The sequence below is a fragment of the Electrophorus electricus genome, chromosome 11 (assembly GCF_013358815.1).
Source record: "Electrophorus electricus isolate fEleEle1 chromosome 11, fEleEle1.pri, whole genome shotgun sequence".
Lineage (NCBI taxonomy): Eukaryota > Metazoa > Chordata > Actinopteri > Gymnotiformes > Gymnotidae > Electrophorus > Electrophorus electricus.
In genome coordinates, this window is record NC_049545.1 from 9,282,501 (window position 1) to 9,306,609 (window position 24,109).

At 38.4% G+C, this 24,109-nt stretch overlaps 3 protein-coding genes across 10 annotated transcripts in view; 2 read left to right on the forward strand and 1 right to left on the reverse strand.

Moving 5' to 3' along the window:
- mark3a (MAP/microtubule affinity-regulating kinase 3a) overlaps window positions 1-5,096 on the forward strand; it is a 23,487-nt gene extending 18,391 nt beyond the window's left edge. The window contains exons 14-19 of one of the 8 annotated variants that reach the window (XM_027022258.2): window positions 69-172; window positions 334-573; window positions 958-984; window positions 2,531-2,637; window positions 3,414-3,458; window positions 4,001-4,184. In XM_027022258.2, the coding sequence (XP_026878059.2) occupies window positions 69-172; window positions 334-573; window positions 958-984; window positions 2,531-2,637; window positions 3,414-3,458; window positions 4,001-4,089 (612 nt within the window). In that variant the 3' untranslated portion in view covers window positions 4,090-4,184. Of the gene's footprint in view, window positions 1-68; window positions 173-333; window positions 574-870; window positions 985-2,530; window positions 3,310-3,413; window positions 3,459-4,000 lie in introns of those variants that run through there. The other 7 variants (XM_027022408.2, XM_027022333.2, XM_027022011.2 and 4 more) reach the window with 7 other exon arrangements.
- Window positions 5,097-5,350: 254 nt separating this feature from the next.
- ckba (creatine kinase, brain a) lies at window positions 5,351-14,151 on the reverse strand. The gene is made up of 8 exons (XM_027022532.2): window positions 14,043-14,151; window positions 13,136-13,344; window positions 11,962-12,116; window positions 11,695-11,827; window positions 10,488-10,659; window positions 6,386-6,509; window positions 6,080-6,269; window positions 5,351-5,942 (listed from the first exon to the last, which is right to left on the reverse strand). Exons 2-8 carry the CDS (start codon window positions 13,326-13,328, stop codon window positions 5,764-5,766), a joined length of 1,146 nt encoding a protein of 381 aa, XP_026878333.1. The 5' UTR covers window positions 13,329-13,344; window positions 14,043-14,151; the 3' UTR covers window positions 5,351-5,763.
- Window positions 14,152-14,993: 842 nt separating this feature from the next.
- trmt61a (tRNA methyltransferase 61A) lies at window positions 14,994-23,285 on the forward strand. The gene is made up of 4 exons (XM_027022655.2): window positions 14,994-15,267; window positions 16,675-17,047; window positions 20,373-20,639; window positions 22,669-23,285. The coding sequence occupies exons 2-4, from the start codon at window positions 16,717-16,719 to the stop codon at window positions 22,995-22,997; spliced, it is 927 nt and encodes a 308-aa protein (XP_026878456.1). The 5' UTR covers window positions 14,994-15,267; window positions 16,675-16,716; the 3' UTR covers window positions 22,998-23,285.
- The last annotated feature ends 824 nt before the right edge of the window (window positions 23,286-24,109 follow it).

Below are 24,109 nucleotides of genomic sequence, written 5' to 3' on the forward strand. Positions count from 1 at the left end.
GTACTTATCAGAGCTGCATTGTATTTAAAGTGATAGTTTTAATGATGTATTTTACTCATTGTGCACAGAATAACTCTGGCTCTGGAGGAATGTCCCGGAGAAATACATACGTCTGCAGTGACAGAACTAATGTGGAGCGACTTTCTGTTATTCCAAATGGGAAGGAAAACAGGTACATTTTAGGTTGAAGTCTCTCCTCTCCCTACATGTCAGAAATGTCTTTTGGTATGAAATATCTTTAAATATTTTTGTCTTCTATACTTCTATGATATGATGTAGGAAATTGCCAATAAATGAAAGGAGAAAAAGTTGCAGCTCTTCCTTTTTCTGCAGTGTGTCTTTGTCTCCGGACCAGCGGAACCCTGGAGCTTCCACTCACAGCATCAGCAATGCTGCCACATCTGATAAACTGCACTTCCCACGAGGCACTGCAAGCCGCAGCACCTTCCATGGTCAGGTCAGGGAGCGTCGCACTGCGACATACAATGGCCCGCCAACCTCACCCACGCAGCCCCGCAGCCGTGGCAACGCCAACAACCTTCTTACCAAGCTCACGTCCAAACTCACACGCAGGTAAACACTCTTGCCCATACACAACCCTTTCACCACAATAGTTTACATTGTCAATGAATGTATTTTATGTATTTATGCAACATATTTTCTGCCATTAACAACATATGCCCTAGATGTGGATAAAGACTTGATGCAAGACAGACAGGCAGTTGTACATTTTACTCCATTTTAGTGCAGGATAAAAAATAAATGAAAATTGTTTTTCCTCCTTTGTTGTTGCTGGGTTTTTTATATATGTGTGTTTTTTGTTTGTTTGTGTTTTTACTAATTCTAAACTCATTGTTCTCTACATCCTAGTATAAGTCCAAAGGTTTTTTTTTTTCCCCCATTTCATCCATCTGTGTAATGTTTCCTCCTTTGTTTTGTCATCTTTTTGTGTTGTAGAAACATGTCATTCAGGTTTTCCAAAAGGTAGGAATTCAAGCCTATCTGGGCTTTTAATCATCTAAAAGAGTTGGACATCTAACACTTAGTGGTTAGCGTTTTCCTTTGATTGCTGTGGTTGTGCTCAGTTACCTTGTGGTGTTGATTTAAGCATGCCTTAAAGCTTTCTTGCATGCTAATATGACTGGCAAAAATCGGTCAGCTGCTACTGATTGCAACTAATCAAGTTTATCTGCTTATTGAGAGCTACTTGGTGTACTCAGCTCATGTTTCACTGTCATGCTGTGAATCTTGCACCTGCACTAAATAATTTGCCATTCTAAAAATTTATACAAAGATGAGTTGTAGCATGAAATTTTCATTGATCTTCATTTAAGTTGCAATCAAGTTATTATGCCTATATTGGCTGTTTACTATTAAACTGTTGGCAGCTTTTGACAGGGCTAGACAGAACTAGACCCACTCAATTGCTCTAATTGTCATGATGCATTTTGGCCTAAAATGATTAGTATCTGGTGAGAATATTTCTACCCTTGTTAGAAGATTAAAATTTTCGAGCAGTTTGCAGTACCACCGAATCCCTACATTTCTTCCATCAGAGACTCTTGTACTAAGACTAAGACTTGGTGGGGGAGGAATTTCCAGCCAAATGGGGGGGGTTATTTTGTTAAGTTATTTTGGACATCATCCATGCCACCATATTTGAAAAAGAATGGTCAATGTGACCTTGTAGAATGTAGAATACACTGCCATCTAGTGGTAGAAACACAGAAGAAGATATTTCTGAGGCCTTGGGATATTTCTTACATTGCCCCTTATATTCTCCCATTTACTCCATTTTTCATCTCTCACAGGAATGTCAGGAATGTTTATTTTTTATTTCATTATTTTATAGGGTAGCAGATTAGTTTGGAATGAAAGATTTGTGAAATGGCTTGATCATAATATGACATGCACTCAAACTATATGATGCTACATATTGAAGCATACACTGTGGTTAGCCACAGCATTGCATTGGTTTACTGTGAGATAGATAGATAGATAGATAGATAGATAGATAGATAGATAGATAGATAGATAGATAGATAGATTATATATATATATATATATATATATATATATATATATATATATATATATATATATGAGCACTGGCACTTCCTTGTGTCAATTCTTCCTGGGGACAGGCATATGCGCATATGCCTGTCCCCAGGAAGAATTGACACAAGGAAGTGCCAGTGCTGACAGTCTTGGCAGATTAAAATTCTTGAGCAGTTTGCAGTGTTGCTGTCTCCGTGCATTTCTTCTGTCTGTCATATAACCTCATGTGGAAATGTTTTTTTTTTGGGGGGGGAGGGATTCCCTCTTGCACACACATGCTAACACTGATTAAATGTTCCTCCTTGCTGTTTCTACTGTATTTCAACCTGCTCCTCTTTTTCTTTTCTATCTACCTATTCCTGATTTTTCTTTCTCTTCCTTCTTTGTCTTCTCTCTCTGTCTGTCTCTTTCCCTCTTTTTCCTCTCAATGTTTCTTCACCTTGCTCTCCTACTCTCTGGTTGACTCCATCAGGGTCACTTTTGACCCGAACAAGCGGCAGTCTGCCGTCAAATCAGGGCCAGTACCCTCTGTGCCCCCCACCCTCTCCGCCCCCTCCAACCCTGCGCCAAAGACTCTTAGTAAGTCTGTGCTCTTCTCCTCTTCTCTCTGCCTCATCATGACCTGACACATCCTCCTCTTCATTCTTCACCATCTGGCAACATGTGGCTCTACATCAGATACTCTGCCTCATCTTTTAGTATTCCATCCTTTTGTACTTCTTATTTTATGAAACTGCAGTTTCAGGTGCACAGGTCTAGAAAAGGGGAGTTGTAGGAAAATGCAGATTGAGAGTATCTAAAGTAAACGCTCAGTAAAATACAAAATGACACAGGGATTCTGTCTTTAGGGGATAAAAGTGTGTGGCTCTGTATTGCTGTTTGCTTAGATTGAATGTGTTTGAGAGAAAGATTTGTGATTTCTGTGGAAGATCTCTTTATATACACACTCTCCAACACTTTTTATTTAGTCACTGCTTATATAATATAATTTTTTGTAAATTTGTATGCATTGAGAGTGAGTTTCTTTTGCCATCACCCCTTTAGACAAGACACTCTGTGAACAGAACATCTAGCATTAGTGATTCTGAGGTGAATGATGACCATATCACCAGAAGAGTCCACTAATGTCTAACATTGTTACTTTGGGTTTAAAATGCACTGAGGCTCCTTTCACATTTTAGTTTGCCCCCTTGTTCTGTCTTTTTCATCTTGTTTAGTTTGACTTTTTTCTTTTTCCTGCTCTAACCAATGCTTTCTAACTTGGCTAAATGTTCTGTACTCCCTCTCTCCTTCCTCCCTGTTTTTTTTTGTTTGTTGTTTGTTTGTTTGTTTTTGTTTTTTTCTTTTTTAAAAAGAGTCTCAACCGAGCTTGAGAGAAGCGGGAGATTTGAGGGCACAAGGTGAGGAGTTTCAGAAACTCTTTTTCTCCAGCTTGGCTCATGAATATCTAGTCTCTGTGTCTCGGACCTGATGTATTATAGTCATTTATGCCTGTGATGCACTTGCTCTAATGTAAAAGGCAAAACCAAGTGTAGTCTCTTTGGTCTTTATCATTTGCATTTGATGTTAAATTTCATTGCATGTGATATTAAATCTAATAATCAAGTATGTTATTATCACAAAGTGCTTTTTAATGCTTGTGGTTGTTTGCTTGTGGAAGATTTTGTCACAAGATTGTTGTAATCTCTGTACTTAACATGGTGCATACTTTAATTTACTGTTTTTACCCATGATGTATCAAATTATGCATATTGAGTAGTCATAACACAGTTATTGTACAATGAGAGGAACTTGGCAAGTGTTTTGTTAAAATTGATAAAGAACTCAGTGGACATTTTTGTTGTTCACCGTTTACTACTCTTCCTCTACCGTTGAATTTTTTTTTTCTTTTTTCTGTGTTTTTCATCCTTCAGTATTATCCCTCTTTACTATGTTCTTTCAGTCGCCATGTACCTGGGGATCAGCAAAAAGATGAAGGGAAAGATGGAAAAGACGGGAAACCCCGCTCTCTCCGTTTCACCTGGAGTATGAACACCACCAGTGCCATGGAGCCGGCTGCCATCATGAATGAGATCCGCAAGGTTCTGGACACCAACAACTGTGACTACGAACAACGTGAAAGTTTCCTGCTTCTCTGTGTTCATGGTGATGGCCATGCTGACAGCCTTGTCCAATGGGAGATGGAGGTTTGCAAGTTGCCCCGCCTCTCACTTAATGGTGTTCGTTTTAAAAGGATTTCGGGGACGTCCATTGCTTTTAAAAACATTGCATCCAAAGTTGCCAGTGAACTCAAGCTATGAATATGTCTTTAATCTACCTACATAGAGGAATATATGAAAGTGTTAAATCCTATATAGAAAATGTAAGCTGTACAATCACTAAACGTAGCAGTTTCCAGATGGGTTTTTTTTTTAACCACTTACCATATGTATTTAAAATAATGTATAGACTTTAACATTGCTAAAAGCAATAATTTCTTATGTGTCAATATTGTTAAAAGTTGCAAAACACTGTAAGAGAACTGGTTTGAACTTTTCTGTTAAGATTGTACATTCTTTGACAATGCTCTAAGTATCCGTAAAGGTGTGGGGGAAGTGTCAACATGGCCTAAAAATAGTACCCAATCCTTTTGAAGTGAAGCTTGCTTTTCTTCCTCTCTAGACAGTGTTTATATATAAGTATTTGGTGTCTTGAGCTGCACATGTATAGAGTATGTAGAATCCCTGAAGAGTAAAAACTGCTTTTAAACTACTTACATGTTCTTTGAATCTGTTGTTCTACTTACTCTGGCTTATCTTGTCATGGAAAGCACTCATTCATGAACCATGTTCCAGCCAGCCCAGGTTCACTATGTAAAGGAGTAAATGCTAAGGGAAAAGGTCCTTATTTATTTCACTATATTCCCACCATGTGTGTACTTTTGTTTTACAATTATTAGTGTTGTATTGTTTTGCTGTTTAAGTTCTCTCACATTTTGAGGGCTACTTGTTCATTGAGATCCAACATGGATTTTATTAAAACAGCTATACTTGACTGACTCTACTTGCAGACTTGGCTGAATAACTAGTCTTTTCAACCTACATTCAGCCTTTCTGCCACAAACTCAGCTTGTGTTTTCAGCATGTTTGGAGATGCTCCATTTTGTTATTTTAACGGAGGGTGTTGATTTGACTTGGTTGTCTAGATCCAGATCAGAATGCCTAGTGATGCTCTTGATTATTAGCCCATTAACTCAGAAAGGTCAGACATTTCTTGGCTACAGTTTGAATCATAATGCTTCCACCCAACTTGATCTGGTTGATGAAAGTCTTTATTTATAAATGTTGAGCACACTGCTATGAGTGCCATACACATTTATAATTTTTTAAAAAGCTATGCTTAGACCATTAGCATTCCAGTTAGTAGTGCTAACACTTAATTATGTATCTAAATATACTATTATAGCTACTGCTTAAACATATTTGTAATAATTGGTGCCAGTTTACCAAAGAGACAACAGGTCTACATGGGCAAAGAGTTTTTAATTCTCTCATGTTACCATAATGAAATCTTCAATGAGTGACAGGAAATGGTGTGTTAAATTGTACATACATTACTGGAGAGACATTTCAGTTTTTCATTCACATAACAGGAGTGGGATGTGGTGAGGGGGTGATTAAACCAGCAATTTTGGGAGAGTGAGGTAGTGGGATTCTTTGGCAAGGTTCACTTTTGGGCAGGGATAAGATCATCAATCGACTGTTTTTTTTCCAATCGTTTCTCCATCTCCACCAGGAGCCTGACTCCATCAACCACCACCTGAACCAATTCCACCTCTGAGAAGCCCAGCCGGTCAGCATTAGAGATATCAAACACGCCACCCACTGCAGCAGTGTCCACACCACCTGATAAACAGCCATTACTGTCAGTTATCAGCATTGGTTTTACTATTAACAACCTACCTGTTGAAATATTCTGTGCTTTAAACAAGTTATTTATGTTCAGGTAATGGACTTGCATGTCACTTTGGTGTTTGTTTTACCTGTTCCACGTTTCTGCAGTCGTAGTCTCTTGAGCACCTCCTCAAACTTGCTATGCTTGCTCAGATTTGGAAGTTTAACATGCACTCCGCCCCGCAGGCCTGTACCCAGGTTAGATGGGCAAGTAAGGATGTATCCAAGGTGCTCATTCCACATGAATTCATGTCCCTTGGTTTTGAACAACTCCTCAATCTGAAAGCATAAGCATAGTAAACAGTAATGTGACCATCTACAGTGTGGTTCCCTAGAGACTGGTATTTCACAACAATCTAAAATAGCCTCAACCTGGATAGTTGAGTCTTACCTACCTTAGTAAGGCCCGTGCAGAAACGAGTGAAGACCTCCTTCATGTTACCACCTTTCTGCATTGAGATGACACGCAAGTGGTCCTCCTCATTCACCCACACCAGGAATGTTTTGTTGTCATTGTGCCTGCCAAATGTCACATAGGATATAAGACATTGAAAGAGTAAATGTGGAATCTACAAAGCAAGGTGCAAGTTGTTCACTTTGAGGAAAAGACTTGTGATTTCTTAAAACTGACCAGGGTAAGACACTTGGATCACTGACATGATTTGGCATTAGAGGAATGACCAAGTCACCATGAATGACACCCAACCTGCAATGTGGGAGGGTGAAGCTAGGAAACAATGATTTCAATGTCTGTAAAGCCTGCTACCACTACTCTGGACTGCAGGTATGTATTAGGCTTTTTACTCCTTGCATTAGCATGCATTTTTGGTGATCAGATTATATTTGGCCACATAAAAAAGGCACTGTAAACACCCCCAGAATGCATTGTTATCTAATTACAAACTACTTGATGATGAATCATTTTCAGTGGTCATCACCACTTTTACCTACAGTTGTGTTCAAAATAATAGCGGTGTGTTTAAAAATGTGAGTAAAGCTCAGAATCCTTGTAATAGTTTTTATTTCCATGCATTGGGAACACTGCACATTATATTCTAAATCAAAACAAAGAAAAATGTATTAATTTTTTAATTACAGAAAATGAAGAAAAATGAATATTGGGCTGTTAAAAAAAGGCAGTGTCTGCATTTTTCTTCACAAACTCAAATATTTACTGTATAAATTGAAATATCTTTAGGATTTATCATTGCTGTGAATCACTAAACTAATATTTAGTTGTATAACCACTGTTTCTGAGAACTGCTTCACATCTGTGTCGCGTGGAGCCAACCAAATTCTGGCACCTGTGAACAGGTATTCCAGCCCTGGATAATTTCACAACTTTCCACAATCCATCTGCATTTCTTGGTTTTGCCTCAGAAACAGCATTTTTGATGTCCCCCCACAAGTTTTCTATCAGATTATAGTCCAGGGATTGGGCTGGCCACTCCATAACTTTAATTTTGTTGGTCTGGAACCAAGATGCTTCTCGCCTACTGGTGTGTTTGGGGTTGTTGTCTTGTTGAAACACCTATTTCAAGGGCATTTCCCCTTCAGCATAAGACAGCATGACCTCTTCAAGTATTTTGATATAAACTGATCCATGATCCCTGGTATGCAATAAATAGGCCTGACACTATAGTAAGAGAAACATCCCCATATCATGATGCCTGCACCACCATGCTTCACTGTCTTCAGAGTGTACTGTGGCTTGAATTCAGTGTTTGGGGGTTGTCTGACAAACTGTCTGCGGCCCTTGGATCCAAAAAGAACAATCTTACTTTCATCAGTCCACAAAATGTTTCTCCATTTCTCTTTAGGCCAAACCATGTGTTCTTTGGCAAATTGTAACCTCTTCAGCATGTGGTTTTTTTTTTTGTTTGTTTTTTTAACAGTGGGACATTGCAGGGGCTTCTTGCCATTAGATTAGCTTCACACAAGTGTCTCCTAATTGTCACAGTACTCACAGGTAACTTCAGACCGTCTTTGATCACCCTGGAGCTGATCATTGGCTGAGTCATTGCCATTCTGGCTATTCTTCAATCCATTCGAATGGTAGTCTTCCATTTTCTTCCATGTCTCTCTGGTTTTGCTTTCCATTATAAAGCTGTGGAGATCATTTTAGCCGAGCAGCCTATCATTTTCTGCACTACTTTATACGTTTTCCCCTCTCAAATCAACGTTTTAATCAAAGTACCCTGTTCTTCTGAACGTCTGGAACAACCCATTTTTGTCAGGTTTTCAGAGAGAAATGCATGTACAACATGTGTTGGCTTCATCCTTAAATAAGGGCCACCTGATTGACATCTGTTTTTCACAGAATGAATGACCTCACTAATTGAACTCCACACTGCTATTATTTTGAACATGCGTGTTTCAATTAATTATTAAAATTACACAAACTCAGGAGCATGAATATCATGTATGTTGGGTCTGATGGTTTTCTATGACTATTACACCTACTAGTAAGTTATTTGCCATGTAGTAATAATTTCTACCAAAAACAGTGATTGATCTGGTTAGTCATGTTGGACTGCTATTATTTTGAACACAACTGTATATAGTTCCTTTCCCATGCTCAAGGACACTTTTCAAAACAGGAGGTCAGAGACGGATTTTTGTCATAAATGTATATAATTGAAAATATGTCTGCTGAATGCTGACTTCTCTTTCCTGTCCAAAAGGTCTTCTGGACAGTAGTGGCACTGACCACTGCAGAAATTTTAGCAGCAGCAAGACAAAGGTTTCTCCTCTGTTGATCGATGATTCACTGCCTGTTTTAGTACATTTCTTCCAATACTTGACGCATCATCATGGTGAAAAGCCACGTTTAGAGTAGGAAGTATCAAGGAAATTATGTACGTGTTGTTGTTTTTTTTACACGGGAGAGTAAAATCGGATCTCATCTGATTACGCTAGGGGCGCATTTTAGTGAGAAGTGTAAACTAGGGCTGAAACGATTCCTCGAGAAAGTCGAGTAACTCGATTACTAAAAATCTAGATAATCTCTTCTTAATCCATAATATCCATATAACTATATATCAGTATTCTAAAACTATAATAATATTCCTTGTGCGAAATATCTGCAAAACATCAGTCAAGTCCAAAAAGGGTTCAGCTAAATACGAGGCTCGCTAACAACAGAAATGTGGTATCTAGCGTTACCATACCAAAATGTTATAGCGAAGTGATATTCTATTCTACCTTTCACGGGGGAGAGGGTAGTATGAAGAGGTCAAAGGTGACTTTTTAAAGTACTTTTGCGCATTTTCTTGAATAATTTGCAAGGTCATAGCAGCCAGGTCGAGCGGGTTCTAGTGAAGAATATCGATCAATATGTTTACTTAAAAGTAGACATCAAACCTAGCCATAGTGGGAACAGCCCGTATCATCACGCTTGGGTTGTCTCTGTAGAGACAGGAGAGGTTAACACAGCAGGGTGCTCCTCATGCAGTGATGCCGCTGCTATTTTATGGAAGATTAGCTAGCAAAGTAGCTACTTCGAACTACGCGAGATTGATAAATTGTAGCGGAACAAATTCTCGTCATGTTTATTGGGAGAGACGTCAATCTGACAAATATTTTTTGGGATCTATGCAGTAGGCATTATAGTAAATGGACTGGAGTAAGTTACGTAACATACAAATCGTATGTTGAAAGAATGAATGAACTGAATGAACGAACAAATATTCTGTTAGGGAATCACATTTTGTACACCAGGGAAGTAATAAAATGCTCTATATTCCGATAAATCTAGTTAGCTACTCTTTTCAGAAACACTGAGGCCCCTAAGTGCACTGTAAAGGTTAGGGAAAGTAGCAAATGGCAATTTACTTAGTTTGACCTGGTTTATATTTTTGTGTGCAAACCAAACGAGTTTGTGTTTTACATTTTCATCAATCACTTAGCATTACTACACCAGCTTCATCAAAAATGTTTAACGACTCCATTCACGAATGGATTTTCCACACATACTGAAAAATGTGAAAAATATGGATACCCCCCCCCCCCCTTTGCAGTGAATTAATGAATTTGTTTCTGCATTTCATAAAGAAAAAAATATATATGACCCTGAATGTATTATGGCACTTAAATACACTAAATTAGGTTTAGTTTTGATAGAAACTGTATGCAATTTAAGCAATAAAAATGTTGATTTTACTTAAATAGAAACCAATTAGTTCATTTTAAGAGACCTGTCTTATATTATCTTTTGTATATTCACTATTGCTCTTTAATAAAGCAAAAGTATTTCTTATCATCTGATTATTTGATTAATTGTTTTAGTAATTGATAGAATACTCATTTTTGGAGCCCTAGTGTAAACACACTCTAGCCAAAGTGTCCAGACATGAAACCCATGTTAATGCAAGGTATAAAATAGGCCTTATGTGGAACTTAAATTACTGGATCAATGTGACTACACATCCTGTTTTATAAGGGATGCAACAATCCAAAGTGATATGAACAGTGTAGTGTGTCCGCCATTACACTTACCATATACCCCTGGCATCAGGCCAATCACGGGCCATCCCAGAGGCTAGCAGCAGAGGAGATACTGGCTTGTCAAATAGGAAGTGGTCATCAATGAGCTGCTGCTGCTCTGCTTCGGTCATATTCTTCAGAGCATAGTACTTCCCTTTCAGATCTCCAGTAAGGGCACTCAAAGCTAGAAAATTCAGAGAAAAAGTTTAATTTAATATATATTTTATCTTGTACATATAACAAAAACTTGTATTTGGTAATCCAGCTTACTTTACTTTTATTTTATCCTATGACTCCTTAAATATATATAATGATCATTTAAAAGGAGACAGTAAACAACCAAACTTCACGATATGTGGAAATATACTCATGTCCTTGAAGTGAAAAACTGAGGAACATAAAATACCCATCAACATGATGCATTTCTCATTTCAGTGATAACATGTAATTCTACAAGTTGTTTGTTTTTTCTGCTTGTGGCATCACATCAATAAAATGCCCGACCCCACTTGAATATGTTCAATCTGCAAACAGAGCTCTCCACCACTGCTCAACATTTATTTTGATTAAAGGAATAAATAAAAAAGAGCAGTGATAATTAATAAACAAAATTAAGTGTTAGCTCGTGGGTTAAGGTACTTTTACTTGTAATCAGAAGGTTGTCGGTTCAAGCCCCAACCAGTTGCCAATGTTGGGCCCCTGAGCAAGGCCTTTAACCCTCAATTGCTCAAGATGTACTCAGTCATAATTGTAAGTCGCTTTGGATAAGTGTCAGATAAATGCTGTAAATGTAATACATACCATACAAAAGCTGAACTGAGTTTTTTCAGCTACCTGAATGCTACTAAATGCAGTAGAATAAAAGGCCTAGGCCCTTGCTAAACTGTTCATTTTTACTTTTGATTTTATAGACCTATAAATGGAGGCACACAATCATATACTCATCACCAGGACAACAAGTTATCACTACAGTGGCCATTGCATCCATACTTCCAGTTAAACATGCAAACAAAGTGTATGATATGAAATGACCTGTTTAAAATGACTTGAGTCATAAACCCTGACATCAAGTCTCTATTCTGACATTTATTGATTAAAGCCTCTTGGATTAATGATTTACAAAACTTCACCAATTTTTATCCATCACCACTAGAGCGTGCCATGTATCCAGGTCTGTCTTACTGTATACAAGCAATGGTGCTTTACTACTGAAGTGTACCTTCCACAGAGAGTTTTTCAATGGCTCTCCTCTCTCCACGACTGCAATGTGGTGGCAGACAAAATCCACGAATGCTCCTGCCAGTTCGCACACGAGAGCTTAACACATATTTAGGATCCAGATCATCCCCACCCTTCAATGAAAGTTGTGAACATGAGACATGCAATACACACTTTTTCTTTACAATGAAAGAACTATCAGAGACTTGGTTTTTTTTTTTCAACTATATATATTGCAGCACTTATCACGCAACATAAAATTCTATACCTTAAGGTTGGCGGGGTTCAGATCAGTTTTATGTTTGTCTGTGGGCTTGTATCCTCCATGTCTGTCCTCAATTACAGGGTCCAGAAGCTCTTTAAACACCTCATAAGTCTCCTCATCTCCAGCCACGCAGCCCACAGTCATAATAAAAGGGTGACCTAGGTTACCCAGACATGCAAAAAAAAAGGTTTTACAAGAGACAATCTGAAATGTACAAGGCAAGTCTACATTAACATACAAGAAACAACATTCAAACAAAACTAAGTAACTAATGACTAATTAGTGCAGATTTTATTTGGCTTTCTAGTCACATTGGCTTGCTCATTAGGGATCTGGACACACAGGGATCTGTTGTAAACAGCTCTATATAAATAAATTTGTCTTTGACATTAAAACTACTTTGTAGAAAATATAAATGTACACATGGATTCTTCACTAAAAATCCCTTCTGTTTATGAAACTGACTCCCAGTTGATGCCATAGGAAAATATAAACCACTGGGGCCCCTGACAGCCTGTGTGTGCTCTTTTACCAGGATTATCTATACCAGACCGAATGACTATCTATGGTGAAACCGTTGGAAGTGGTGTGCTCGCAGAGCTTCTTGTACATCTTCAGAGTTAGAACCTTGGACATATGGTTGTGGTGCTGACTGAGGTCTGGGTACTCATTCTCAGCAGGAAGTAGCTTGATGGTCAGAGTAGTCATTTTATGGTTGCTACACAAATACAATACATTTTACAGGAAGAGTAACCCATTATTTCATTCTTAAAATGGGCTCTAACAATTAAAATCATATATCAGCCGAGTTTTCCCCGGCAATATTCTGTGACTATTGGACAATTAGGTGTTTATCATTATCCTCTGTGCAGAAACTAGAATTTAACACTGTCACTGAACAGCACAAAATTATATAAAGCGCACTGACAATTTTCAGGCACTGCTTATTACGATCCTTTAACTAAAATTACATTCCATTAAAACTAGTTTTATTTCTACAACGAAAATCTAAATATGTTAGCGTTAACTATCGTGGACACTGGTACATTTAGGATTGGTTAATGAAGTAAAGCCACTACCGATGACGCTATCTAATGTTAATTATAATCTTCAAATAGCACCCAGAATGGCGAACAGACTGATTTAGGGGTAACAAACGCTGCTTCGGCGATTTTACCTGGGTTATCTACACCGGTCTGAATCACATCATCCAACGTAAATCCGCTGGGAGTCTGTTTGCTGCGCAGCCGCTGGTACATGGCAGGGGTAAGCGCCTTGGCCATGTGGTTGTTGTGCTTTGTGAGGTCGGGGTACTCCGCTTCAGCGGAGTACTTCATCTTCAGCTGGTTGTGAGTGTTCCCGAAAGGCATAGCTGATGTTCCCTGACTGTGGCGCGGATGGGATAATAAAAGGTAGTTATAGCTAAAGTCGCGAAACGGATGCCAAGGTCCGTTCGATACAAGGTCGAACATCGGGTAATCCAGACAAGGATTTGGTTTTGTTGAATAACTAATAATATTTATTCGTTAAATTGGAAACAACTTTGTAGTACAGTAGGCTGGAAACGTTAGCTAAATGAAAATCTGAAAGAAGCAGAGACGCGCCATTGAAGTGAATGTCTCTTGGAAGGCGGAGTAATGGAAGACGCTTATTAAAATTTCTGTAACATACAATCTGAAACTGATATTAGCTAATAGTAAAAGCTGACTGGGTATTAAAAACTAAATTGTGGTGTTTAAATACAAATTGATTGTACACGACTGTCTTTGTCAAGTTCGAAAGGTGTAGGATAGCTATCACTGCTTAAACTTTTTTGTAAACGCCAAGAGGGAATCGGAAAGTTGCTTTTCTAATTACGAAAACGAATCAACGCCGATCTTGGATACAAAATACAATTTCAATGTGGGATCACATAAATACAAACCACTCAACAGAACACGTTAACATCAAAACCAAGTCATTGTCACAGTTAAAATGTAAGAATAAAAGCTGTAACTTTTATTGCCATCAATGTGTTATTGAAAAATATTCTGCATAGTTGTGACGCCTGACGCTTTTTCATTCATTGAAAATTACAGTCTTACCTGTGAGCTACTAATAATCGAAGACTGGGTTGACAAAAGATCTTTTTTCCCCTTTTTTCGGTTCAGGAGCACTTACCCCAAGGTTGTTTTACTTTCCGATATTTGTCCGTGATGGAACATTTGCTTTATAGTGCGCAAGAGCGACTCCTATTGGCTACTATTTGTAGTCAATTCATTCGATTGGAAGAACTGGGAGTAAACGACAAATAATTTACTGTAGCATGCACTTCGGTTAACGAAAAATAAACAGTAGGCTGTATTACATAAGTACAGGCTATGAGTGTTTCTCCATAGACGTGCAGATAGAGTTCTTATCTTGCATGAAGTAATGGGTACACCTGCTATCCTCATAAAGACTAGAACCCACACTGAACAAACATAAACGGAATTAAACTGATTGGCCAGTTGGATGCAGATTTTGTTTCGGATATGCACCGAATTCCACTTGTTTAGTAGGTTCTTCTGGGTCTTCAAACAAGTAAATAATTGTATCGTATGCGTATGGTTGGTTAAAACGAAAACGTGGATTGGACATCCTTGGTATCGACGCTCAAACTGAGTTTCATTCAGTTTACTTATTTTCAGTATAGGCCGTAGGATTTATAAGGCCAGCAGGTGAAACTAGGACTTACGCAGGATAGAGTAGGTAACTCTTTTTGCGCAGTCTATATTGTAAGCATTCATTGCCCTGTAGATCGTTTCAGTGTGACATGCACAGTGATCAATAAACAATATTTTTCGAATAATTACAGGGTAAAATAATAGTATTGAAATCGCGTATCTCGCACATACTATTAATGAAATCTTCATTAACTGTTTGCGCTCCGTCATTTTTAACTAAAGCCAGATATCATAAACATATACTATGAAAAAATTATTCCGTATAAAGATTTGAGAAAAAGAAGTGATTTGTGGCGCTTCAAATTACGTCATCTTCAGGCGACACGCGATTCAAATACACCATGCTACAGACGAACTATTTTACCTAGTTTAGTACCTTGTGCAGTTGTCGATATAGACATATCGCGTAATTTTAATCAATGAGACTAGATGTAACAACTTTATGTAAACGTTTCCAGAAAGAGTATTTCATTGCAGACAAGGTAGTTAGATACTCTATAACCTACTTAGCTAACAACATACATACATAACTATATGTGCGTTAACAGTGAAACACGTGTGTTCCTATTTGACCGACTGCAACGTAAATAACTTATAATAAAAGGTAAGTGTTTTTTTCATTAGTCGTAGTTATGTAGATAGCCAGCCAGCTAGCAGCCCAAGGGTCCCCTATAACAGGGGTCCTGAAAGTTTGTAACCCTGACTAACGCTAACATCTTGCTAAATTATGCTAGCTAGCTAAAAGCTACCATAGACAATGAATAAAATTAGCTAGCTAGCTAATCTCATTAGCTAAATTGTCTTGCATGCTGTTGATAAACATTTGCTAGATTGCTATGGGTAAATAATGTACAAACCATATTTAAAGATATTTAGCTTTAATGTTACATTCTGTTGTATGTTTTACTATAACTAGATTAAACATAGTCGAAACAAAATTGTCATAATATTTTCATGGTGCAGTTCCATTTACTATGCTAGTTGGCTAAGGGGTTTCAACAGGTTGCAAATGCAATCGAGTGGTTAATAACAGACACACCATGTCCTAAATCTCTATCTGCAAAGAAGCTATTAACAGCTATACTAGCTAGCTATGTAGGTAGTAGGTTTACATGGAGTTTACAACACTGGACATGGCTGAAAACAAAGCCTAAATTAATTTGAACATATAAAATAACTGTACACTAGTTAGTGTAATATATATATATATATATATATATATATATATATATATATATATAATTTATTTATTTACTTATTTATTTATTTATTTATTGCAACATACCACTTGCCGACTTTACTAACTATCCTAGCTTGCTGGTTAGATACTGCATTTAGTCTGAATAATGAAATGGACAACGCTTTCAATTAACCGTAGGGTTAAGCTAGGTAACCTAAACTAGATAGGTTAACGTTAACTATGAGTTTACCAATGTGGATCGCGTCACAAAGAACGGTTGCTGCTAGCTAGCTAACGTTAGCTTATGCGATTTAGCTAGCTAACTAGTTAACCTAACCAAGCAAGCTCTCCCACATTTCTATTTTGAAAGAAATCAAGATAACGGTTTGAAACGCAGCGGATGTCAGCTACAACTGATTCTATGTTCATGTGTACGTTAGCTACATTGACATGCAATGTTTCAAAGTAAAATAATACACAGTACAGTTGTCTTTATAAATACTAACAAACATCCAGATACAGAAAGTGCTGTAAGTAGAGAAAACTATACAAAATGGACTTATAATGTATAATAAAGTGCATGTTTTAAATGCATAAAACCATGCGACACCTATATTACTAATACTTTGTTATAAACTGTTAACTACATTTACTTTACATTTACGGCATTTACGTTAACTACTCGTCATGCTTAATTCCAGGACTAGGTTAGTAGTCCTTCACGTGTGTGTGTGTGTGTGTTTACTCAATTAAAAGTTAACTAATTAATAAACTTTATTTTGTTCATATAAATGTCACAAATCTTTAGTCACACAACGTTTTTCTCTACAGCTAACCTTTCTCCCCCATATTGGAGCTGATGACAACAGCCCAATGAGCTTTGTGAAGTATTCAGAATTCGTTCAGGAAGGAGATGTGGTCATTATTTTCATTGGACATGATTCTATGATGCCCATCAAAGTTGAGTCTGGTGCTCAAACACAGACACGGTATGGAGCTATCCGTCACTCCAGTGACTTAATTGGGCAAAAATTTGGTTCTAAGGTGACATGCAGTAAGGGAGGATGGGTGTATGTGCTGCACCCCACTCCAGAGTTGTGGACTGTCAATCTTCCTCACCGAACCCAGATCCTCTACACTACTGACATTGCCAACATTACTCTGATGCTGGACTTAAAACCAGGATCCATTGTGTGTGAATCAGGTGAGCTACCTAAAACATAATTTTGATAATAAATCATTATGGATAGTTTGTGTGTATTTGTTTTATAATCTGGAGGACATGTATTAATGAACATGGTGTAAATTAGGAGCATAAGTCAGTTTTGTACGTTTTGTTTCCTGAATTAAATTGTTTCAGGTTGGGTAAATGTAGTCAAATTTACAGATTTGTAAGGAATTGTAATGTGGAATTTTCCCCTACAAAACCTTTGTATGCATTATTTAAAAAGAGGTATTAGACATTGCAAAAACTTTGCATAATAATAAATGTGTATGATACTACAATAGTCAGCTCATCTAAATTGTCTCAGATGTCCTTGCTGGTCATGGGCTTGGTGTGATCCAAAATATTCCTCCGAGCATACTTGATCGACAGCCTACTGTCTTGGACATACTACATGCATAATCCTGATCAATAGGCTCATACAAGTCTGATTTTCCAGCAGTGGCGGGTTTTTATTTTTCTGTCAGGATGAAAAGAGAAGGCTAGAGAAAAACTGTTAACTCCATGGAGAGGGTAAAATTGCTATTCACTGTGACATAACAGCCTATTCATAATTGATTGTACTTTTGAATGGTTTTCACTGGACAAACATTGTATGTACATTGTGTGCCACAGAGAGCAGGACTAACCTAATTATAATGGTAAAAATGCATTTGCATTTCCCAGGCCTTTAAACAATGGAGTGAAATCTAATATTTAAAATGATTCAGGTTCAAAATGAGACATGTCATAACAATATTTCAAAAATCTCAAATAAATCATAAGTAATAATTGTAATAGATGGTTGTTGCTGTGATCAAGCCTACTCTTTTATGTCACTGACATTATATCATTGTTAGCTAAACGTCTTTATTATTTGTTAGGTTGAGCTTGACTTTCCCAATGGCTAGCACATTGGCGCTATTGTCTCGTCCCATGGACTGGTAACGTTTTAGGGGGGAGGATCTAAATCTAGGGCTTTTTGAAGCCATTACAATCGATTTCATAAGACGAATTATGATTGTTATATGAAGGATCTATATTTCAGATCTTAAATTGTCAGTTCATGTTGAAAGTGATGTGACCTTATTGTAGGACATACAAGTGATGCCTGATGAGCTCATAAATGTTCCTGTTCCTTTAACAGGTGAAGACATTGGCTGGTTAATACAGATGTTATAGTTCCTGTATGAGCACTATGATATTGGTGTTATTCACTGAGCTGTGAATGGGGAGTAGAAACATAAAGAGTAGTATTTCAGCCAATCCTGATACTGATGGCTAGCATATAAGTTCATGTAGCTAACCCGGTCGAGCAAGGGAATTGTTGTTAATTTCCAGGGAGCACACGTCTGGTGATACTGAAAAAAGTAAATGTGTAGTAAATATGGTGCACAAAGTTATAAATAGTGATGAGGTGGGCCTTCACTGGTGCATTGCTAAACAGAAATGGGGCACTAGTCTATTCTTCTACAGTTCCTTAATACTGATGAAACGAGACATTCCCTTTGTCACCAAATTGCTTTAGAAAGGATGTTTCTCTTGTCAAAACCCCTCATCATTTTTGACCTGCAGTTCTAGCTGGTGTCCATAGTAGCCCAGAGCCCTTACAAGTATGAAAATATGAAAACATATTAATATTGCCTTGCATTTATCCAGAAAGTTTGTCCTTTGTCAGTGCACTATTTTACTGCAGTAATGATAAAATATAAGCTTATAGATCTCTAAAGGTGTGAAAACATCTAATTTTATTTGGTTAATAGATATTTGCTTTTCTGTGTTATCTCATTGTGGTGTTTGGTATCAGTTATTTGCTGTAAGGTCAGTGAACCTAGGAGTTGGCAAGTGTTAATATTTTTGCTCTACTGGAGCATACATGATTCTGCTTGTTTAATCAGTTGGTCTCAGTCTTCAAATATTTGATTAGTTGTATCAGGTATGCTCTTGTTTAGTTTGGAACGCAAACCTGCAACCTCACTAGCTTTTTGCAGATAAGCATGCTGACCACTGTGTTAAACTGACACCTCAAAGTGACTTTGTGAGCAAGCTGAGTAAATGTCCAAGGCTTATCAAGGATTTTATGCATTTCAGCCATGCAAGCATGGGACTAGGTCCTTTCGAGAGTGAGTCACCTTGAGGAGTTAGCACCAACACTGGATCTAAGGTCCTCTTTTGTTCCTGTGTGGTATGATTTATTTATGTTTGTCTATAACAAACTTCAGTCTCAGGTTAAATGGCCCCATAGAATCTTTCACAAGGTTCAACTTGCCACCAACTATTTGACTGGAACATATAATGTACTAACAGCAGGGGCAAATCTCTTGCTTCACAACAATTTGTTTCGGTTGTTAGTTCTTTAGGAAATGGTTCATTGCATTCAGTTTAAAAAATGGATGCCCTTTTAGTCAGAGAATATTTTGGCCAAAAAATTGCATATATTTTATTGGGTGCTATTATAATCCATTATAATTATTTACATCATTTCAAAAGGGATGGAATTGAATTGTCACCTGCATTTATTGGCTTCAGAGTACACACAGATGCGGGCCATGATTATGCTTGTACTGCACATTGCATTCAAGTGGAGTGTAGTGGAATTGTTGACTTGTTTATAATGCACCCTCATTTGACTGGCTTATAATGCAGTCTGTGAAGACCCTGTTTGAAGTTGTTTATTTGAAACATCCTAAACTTATCAAAGCTGTTAATGTTTAGTTAGATTATAATAAGTAGGACTGTAATGCATAGGTGATGTCTAATGTTTCAAATCTTAAATCACAATTACATATCTTTAGATAGACCAGGAACTCTCTTCACTCTAATACCTGTGTCTGCCTCCTGCAACTTTCTTGATCTTGAGCTCAGCTATACTCCATCTGAAGAAAACCATGTATGCCAAACCATGACCCCATTGTTGACATGAAAACAAATTATATGGTGATGTAACACTACAAGTAGTTGAGTTGGAATGTCTACCAGTGCCTGTCTATGTATGTATATGTAGAGTACATGTTGGTGTGCACAAGAAACTTGTATGTGCTGACAGTTGTATGTATTGAAGCATGTTGGTTTACAGGATCATTTGCCTGGCATGTAATGGGTGTTTTTCAGAATATGGAAACCAACCTTAAATTAGGAAACCACCTTCAACATGTAATTTCATTTCGTATTAAACACAATTGACATTCACAGTTGTGTTCAATTGGATAATTTGTGTATATTCACCCTTTTTAAGTTTAAGAATTGTTACTTGTTGATTTTAAACCATAAGCCATATCAGACATGTAACATGTTTTGTTTGACTTTTTTGCATGTGAATGGATAGGTACTGGCAGTGGCTCACTATCCCATGCTATTCTTCGCACCATTGCACCCAGTGGGCACCTGCACACGGTGGAGTTCCATGCCCAGCGTGCTGAGAAAGCTGCCCAGGAGTTCAGAGACCACAAAGTGGCCCATATGGTAACGGTCCGAAACCAGGACGTGTGTAAAGAGGGCTTTGGGGTGGTGGGCATAGCCGATGCAGTCTTTCTGGACATCCCCTCACCGTGGGAGGCCATCACGCATGCCAAGAGAGCATTCAAACGCAAGGGTACGTGTGCATGTGTGTTGAGAAAGGAAGATTGCACTTTCAGTTAATGGACCTGTCGCTTAATGCCACCTCCAGAATAGTGAACATGGACAACTAGTTTATATATTGCTTATGACAACATCCTACCCTTTTTGTCGTTTTATACCATCTTCTTTTCCTCAGTGAAGTCTCTCCACTCTTGCTGAAATTGCTGAGAGACTTCCCTGCAAGATGAGGTTTTAATAGAGAACACAAAAAAAATGCATGGACTTAACTTGAAGTGACCTCCTAGACAGTGGCTTTATCATGGTCTACAGAAATCCATTAATTGTGAAACTGGCTTTTCTGTCGATTAAGTACGTGCTTGTTTTGACAGTCTTTTGTTTAATGACCGGTCAGACTCTAGTGACAGCACTTCTAGTTCTGTTTGTGTGGCCATGGCTGTACAGCTGACTGAGGAGAAGGCCAAGGAACTAAGCCTGCAGACCTGAGTGACCCCATTCCCAGCAGGCAGGTCTGGGCTTGTCTTCAGCACTGCTGAGGGTCTGGCGCGCATGTGTGTTGCTTTTAATTGGTGTGCTGAAAAATTGCAGACAAGTAAATTAAAAATGCCCATTGGTTAGTGATTTACATGCCTTTAGTTAAAGCTTCCTTGGCCAAAAAATGAAGCTGACAAAAAGATGCTTCTGTGGTAAATTGACAATGAAAAATATTTCCCATCTTCTCAGCAATACATATTATGCATTATAGATGAGTGCTTCTTTACAATCTGATGCATGTGGAATTGTTTCATTGTTTGTGAGGCAGTTTAGATCACTACTTGGACACGTATAACGCACTTTCACACACACACTCATGACAAGCAGATTTTTGACCATAAAGGGGCAGGCTGTGAGACTGCACAGTGACTAGCAAGACTGAGCCAGGTTCCTTAAGAAGAGACTTGTAAGCACAGGACAGTATCTAGCTGTACTCAAGACACTCTCTCTCTCTCTCTCTCTCTCTCTCTCTCTCTCTCTCTCTCTCTCTCTCTCTCTCTCTCTCTCTCTCTCTCTCTCTCTCTCTCTCTCTCTCTCTCTCTCTCTCTCTCTCTCTCTCTCTCTCTCTCTCTCTCTCTCGCTCGCTCGCTCGCTCGCTTACACTCTATTACACTCTATCAAGAGGACTGTTGTATAGAGCAATTTAAGTCAGATGCTCTTGGTTATCTAAAGGAGGATTAATGGACTCTCCAGCATGCAGTTTCAGTAGTTCCTTCCTCCCTCCCTCTTTGCATTCTTTGGCCTATGGCCCGCTTATGTTAAGTAGTTGGGAGAATGTGGTGGTGGACTTTCCTGTCTCCCTGGCCCTGTTGCAAGGGAACCTGGTTGCCAGGAGACTGTAACTGTCTGTTTATTAGTGTGTTTACAGGGAATTGCCTTATTTGTTAGTGGAAGATTTATCAAAGCATGTGTCTGTCTGGGCATCTAGTTGATTGCTGTTGTGATTGCCTTTGTGTGTGGTACACTTATTAGTACAGTACATCCACACATGTTCACCAGTGTTCACTCTTTACATTACACTCAGGGTCTCTCTGGACTTGTGTTGACAGTTTACTCCAGTTAATTGTGCAAGGGTTCATTCACATTGTGGAACTCCCAGAGGTCATATCAACAAAGTGGGTCTCCATGGAGATGAGCAAGTTTGAGCACAAAAGTTTGTCTTAAATGAGGATTCCAGTGAACCTTTTTACTTTTTAATACCTTTTGAGCTGATTAACTACTAATTAGGTGGCTCACAATGAGGGTATAGTTACCTGTAAAAACCTTTTATGTGGAACCACTCAATCATATCTACAAATGTAACAGACACCCATCTAGTGCAGTCTTTTAAATAACTTGTGATTATAAATGACTTGTTTGTGGCCAGTGCAGCAACAGCAGATCAACTTGCTGTAATCTTTGTCTTTATCATTTAAACTTGATCTTAATGTTTCTTTTCTTAACTAGAAATGGTCCTTGAAGATAGTCTTGAAACTCTGTTCTGTTTCTGTTCACCTCTCCACTCGATGCAGGTGGTCGCCTGTGTTCATTTTCTCCATGCATAGAGCAGGTTCAGAGGACATGCGAGGTGCTGTTGGACCAGGGCTTCCAGGAGATCCACACTCTGGAGGTTCTGCAGAGAATGCATGATGTTCGCTCGGTCACTCTGCCTTTACCGGACTTTGGCTCAGAGGAGGGAGGATTAGACAGTGCTAAGATGATCTTTGACCCACCTTCAGAGGAAGTTCCAAGTTCTGCAAATGCTGGCTACCCCGCCGTGATCTGCCGCACTGCCACACCCCCTCGTGAGATGGCCGGACACACTGGATATCTCACCTTTGCTAGCAAACCGAGGGACTAGCAAACACTGGAGGTCAATAGTGAAACTATTCTTATAGACTCCATGTAAACACCTCCCTCTCCTGCCTGCAGCCTCTGCTGCCTATGTGGTGATCTGTTGTGTGTGGTTTTTTTTGTTTTGGTTTTTTTTTAAGTTGAGATGTAAGTGATCAGAATTGGCAATTTAAACCAACTCTTTGATGGATAGGGGTTCATTGTTCGTTGTTTTTTTTTTTTTTTTCCTTGAAAATGGCAGTGCCATATAGCTTTATTGCTACGTTATTACAATAAATTTAAAATGGAAAAAAAAATCTCCCTTCATGATTTGATGGTCTTCATTGTATCAGAGCTTTTATTTGCATGTCAGCACTAACTACAGGTGTTTCACAATTTGTGAAGGCATGTACATCTCACATCAAAAAAGACTCGGAAAATAAAACCCCACAAAGATGGCACTGGATGCTGAAGACGACACTTTAGTGCCGAAGGACTCTCAAGTCTATGCCACCATATATGTGGTGGTGCTCCGGTTTTTCACCCTCTTTCAGTGGAAGAAAGGGTGCTCCCAGTACTACAGTTGTTATTTGTAATGTATAACAACTTGATCTTGGCAGTTCCTAAGCCCAACCTCCTTCATTTTTATTGGAGTGATTGGTGAACCTCCAGTCAGGCCCAGGCACCATAAAAGGTAATGCTCTGTCTCTACTCTGATCCTTACCAGCACAGATGCTGTGCATGGTCTGAATTGCTTATGCATGTACTTTCAATTACTCTGCCTTTTTGAATGTGCTTTTCTATTTCTCATACTAGGGGCTTCTCTGATTTGTATGACATGTAGGACACCCAACAGCATCAAATCTAAAAAGAATTCTAACTTCCTCAGTTGCAGTGTTTATTTAAACTTCTATTCTGTTTTTAAAAGGCCATTTATAGCATTTGTATCATACATGGAAAGTGGGTGGGAAAATGTCCTTTACTTTTTGTTCGCATGCATAGAAAAGACCACTTTTCCCCATATATGGCAACTGTTATGTAGAGAGGGTTGGCAATCAAAAGTTTTTGTGGTTGATACAGGAGTGGGATTGGTTGTTCTTTTAAGCCTGTTGTCTTCTGGTTAAAGAGAGCCAGAAAAGG

Bases quoted from the DNA above. Each gene is read 5' to 3' on its own strand.
- trmt61a (XM_027022655.2), top strand. From the start codon at position 16,717: ATGAGCTTTGTGAAGTATTCAGAATTCGTTCAGGAAGGAGATGTGGTC. The intron at 17,048-20,372 runs GTGAGCTACCTA...GTGAATGGATAG, and splicing joins ATCCATTGTGTGTGAATCAG to GTACTGGCAGTGGCTCACTA. The intron at 20,640-22,668 runs GTACGTGTGCAT...CACTCGATGCAG, and splicing joins GAGAGCATTCAAACGCAAGG to GTGGTCGCCTGTGTTCATTT.
- ckba (XM_027022532.2), bottom strand. From the start codon at position 13,328: ATGCCTTTCGGGAACACTCACAACCAGCTGAAGATGAAGTACTCCGCT. The intron at 11,828-11,961 runs GTATAGAATTTT...CTTTCATTGAAG, and splicing joins TGAACCCCGCCAACCTTAAG to GGTGGGGATGATCTGGATCC. The intron at 5,943-6,079 runs GTAAAACAAACA...GCTGTTTATCAG, and splicing joins ACTGCAGAAACGTGGAACAG to GTGGTGTGGACACTGCTGCA.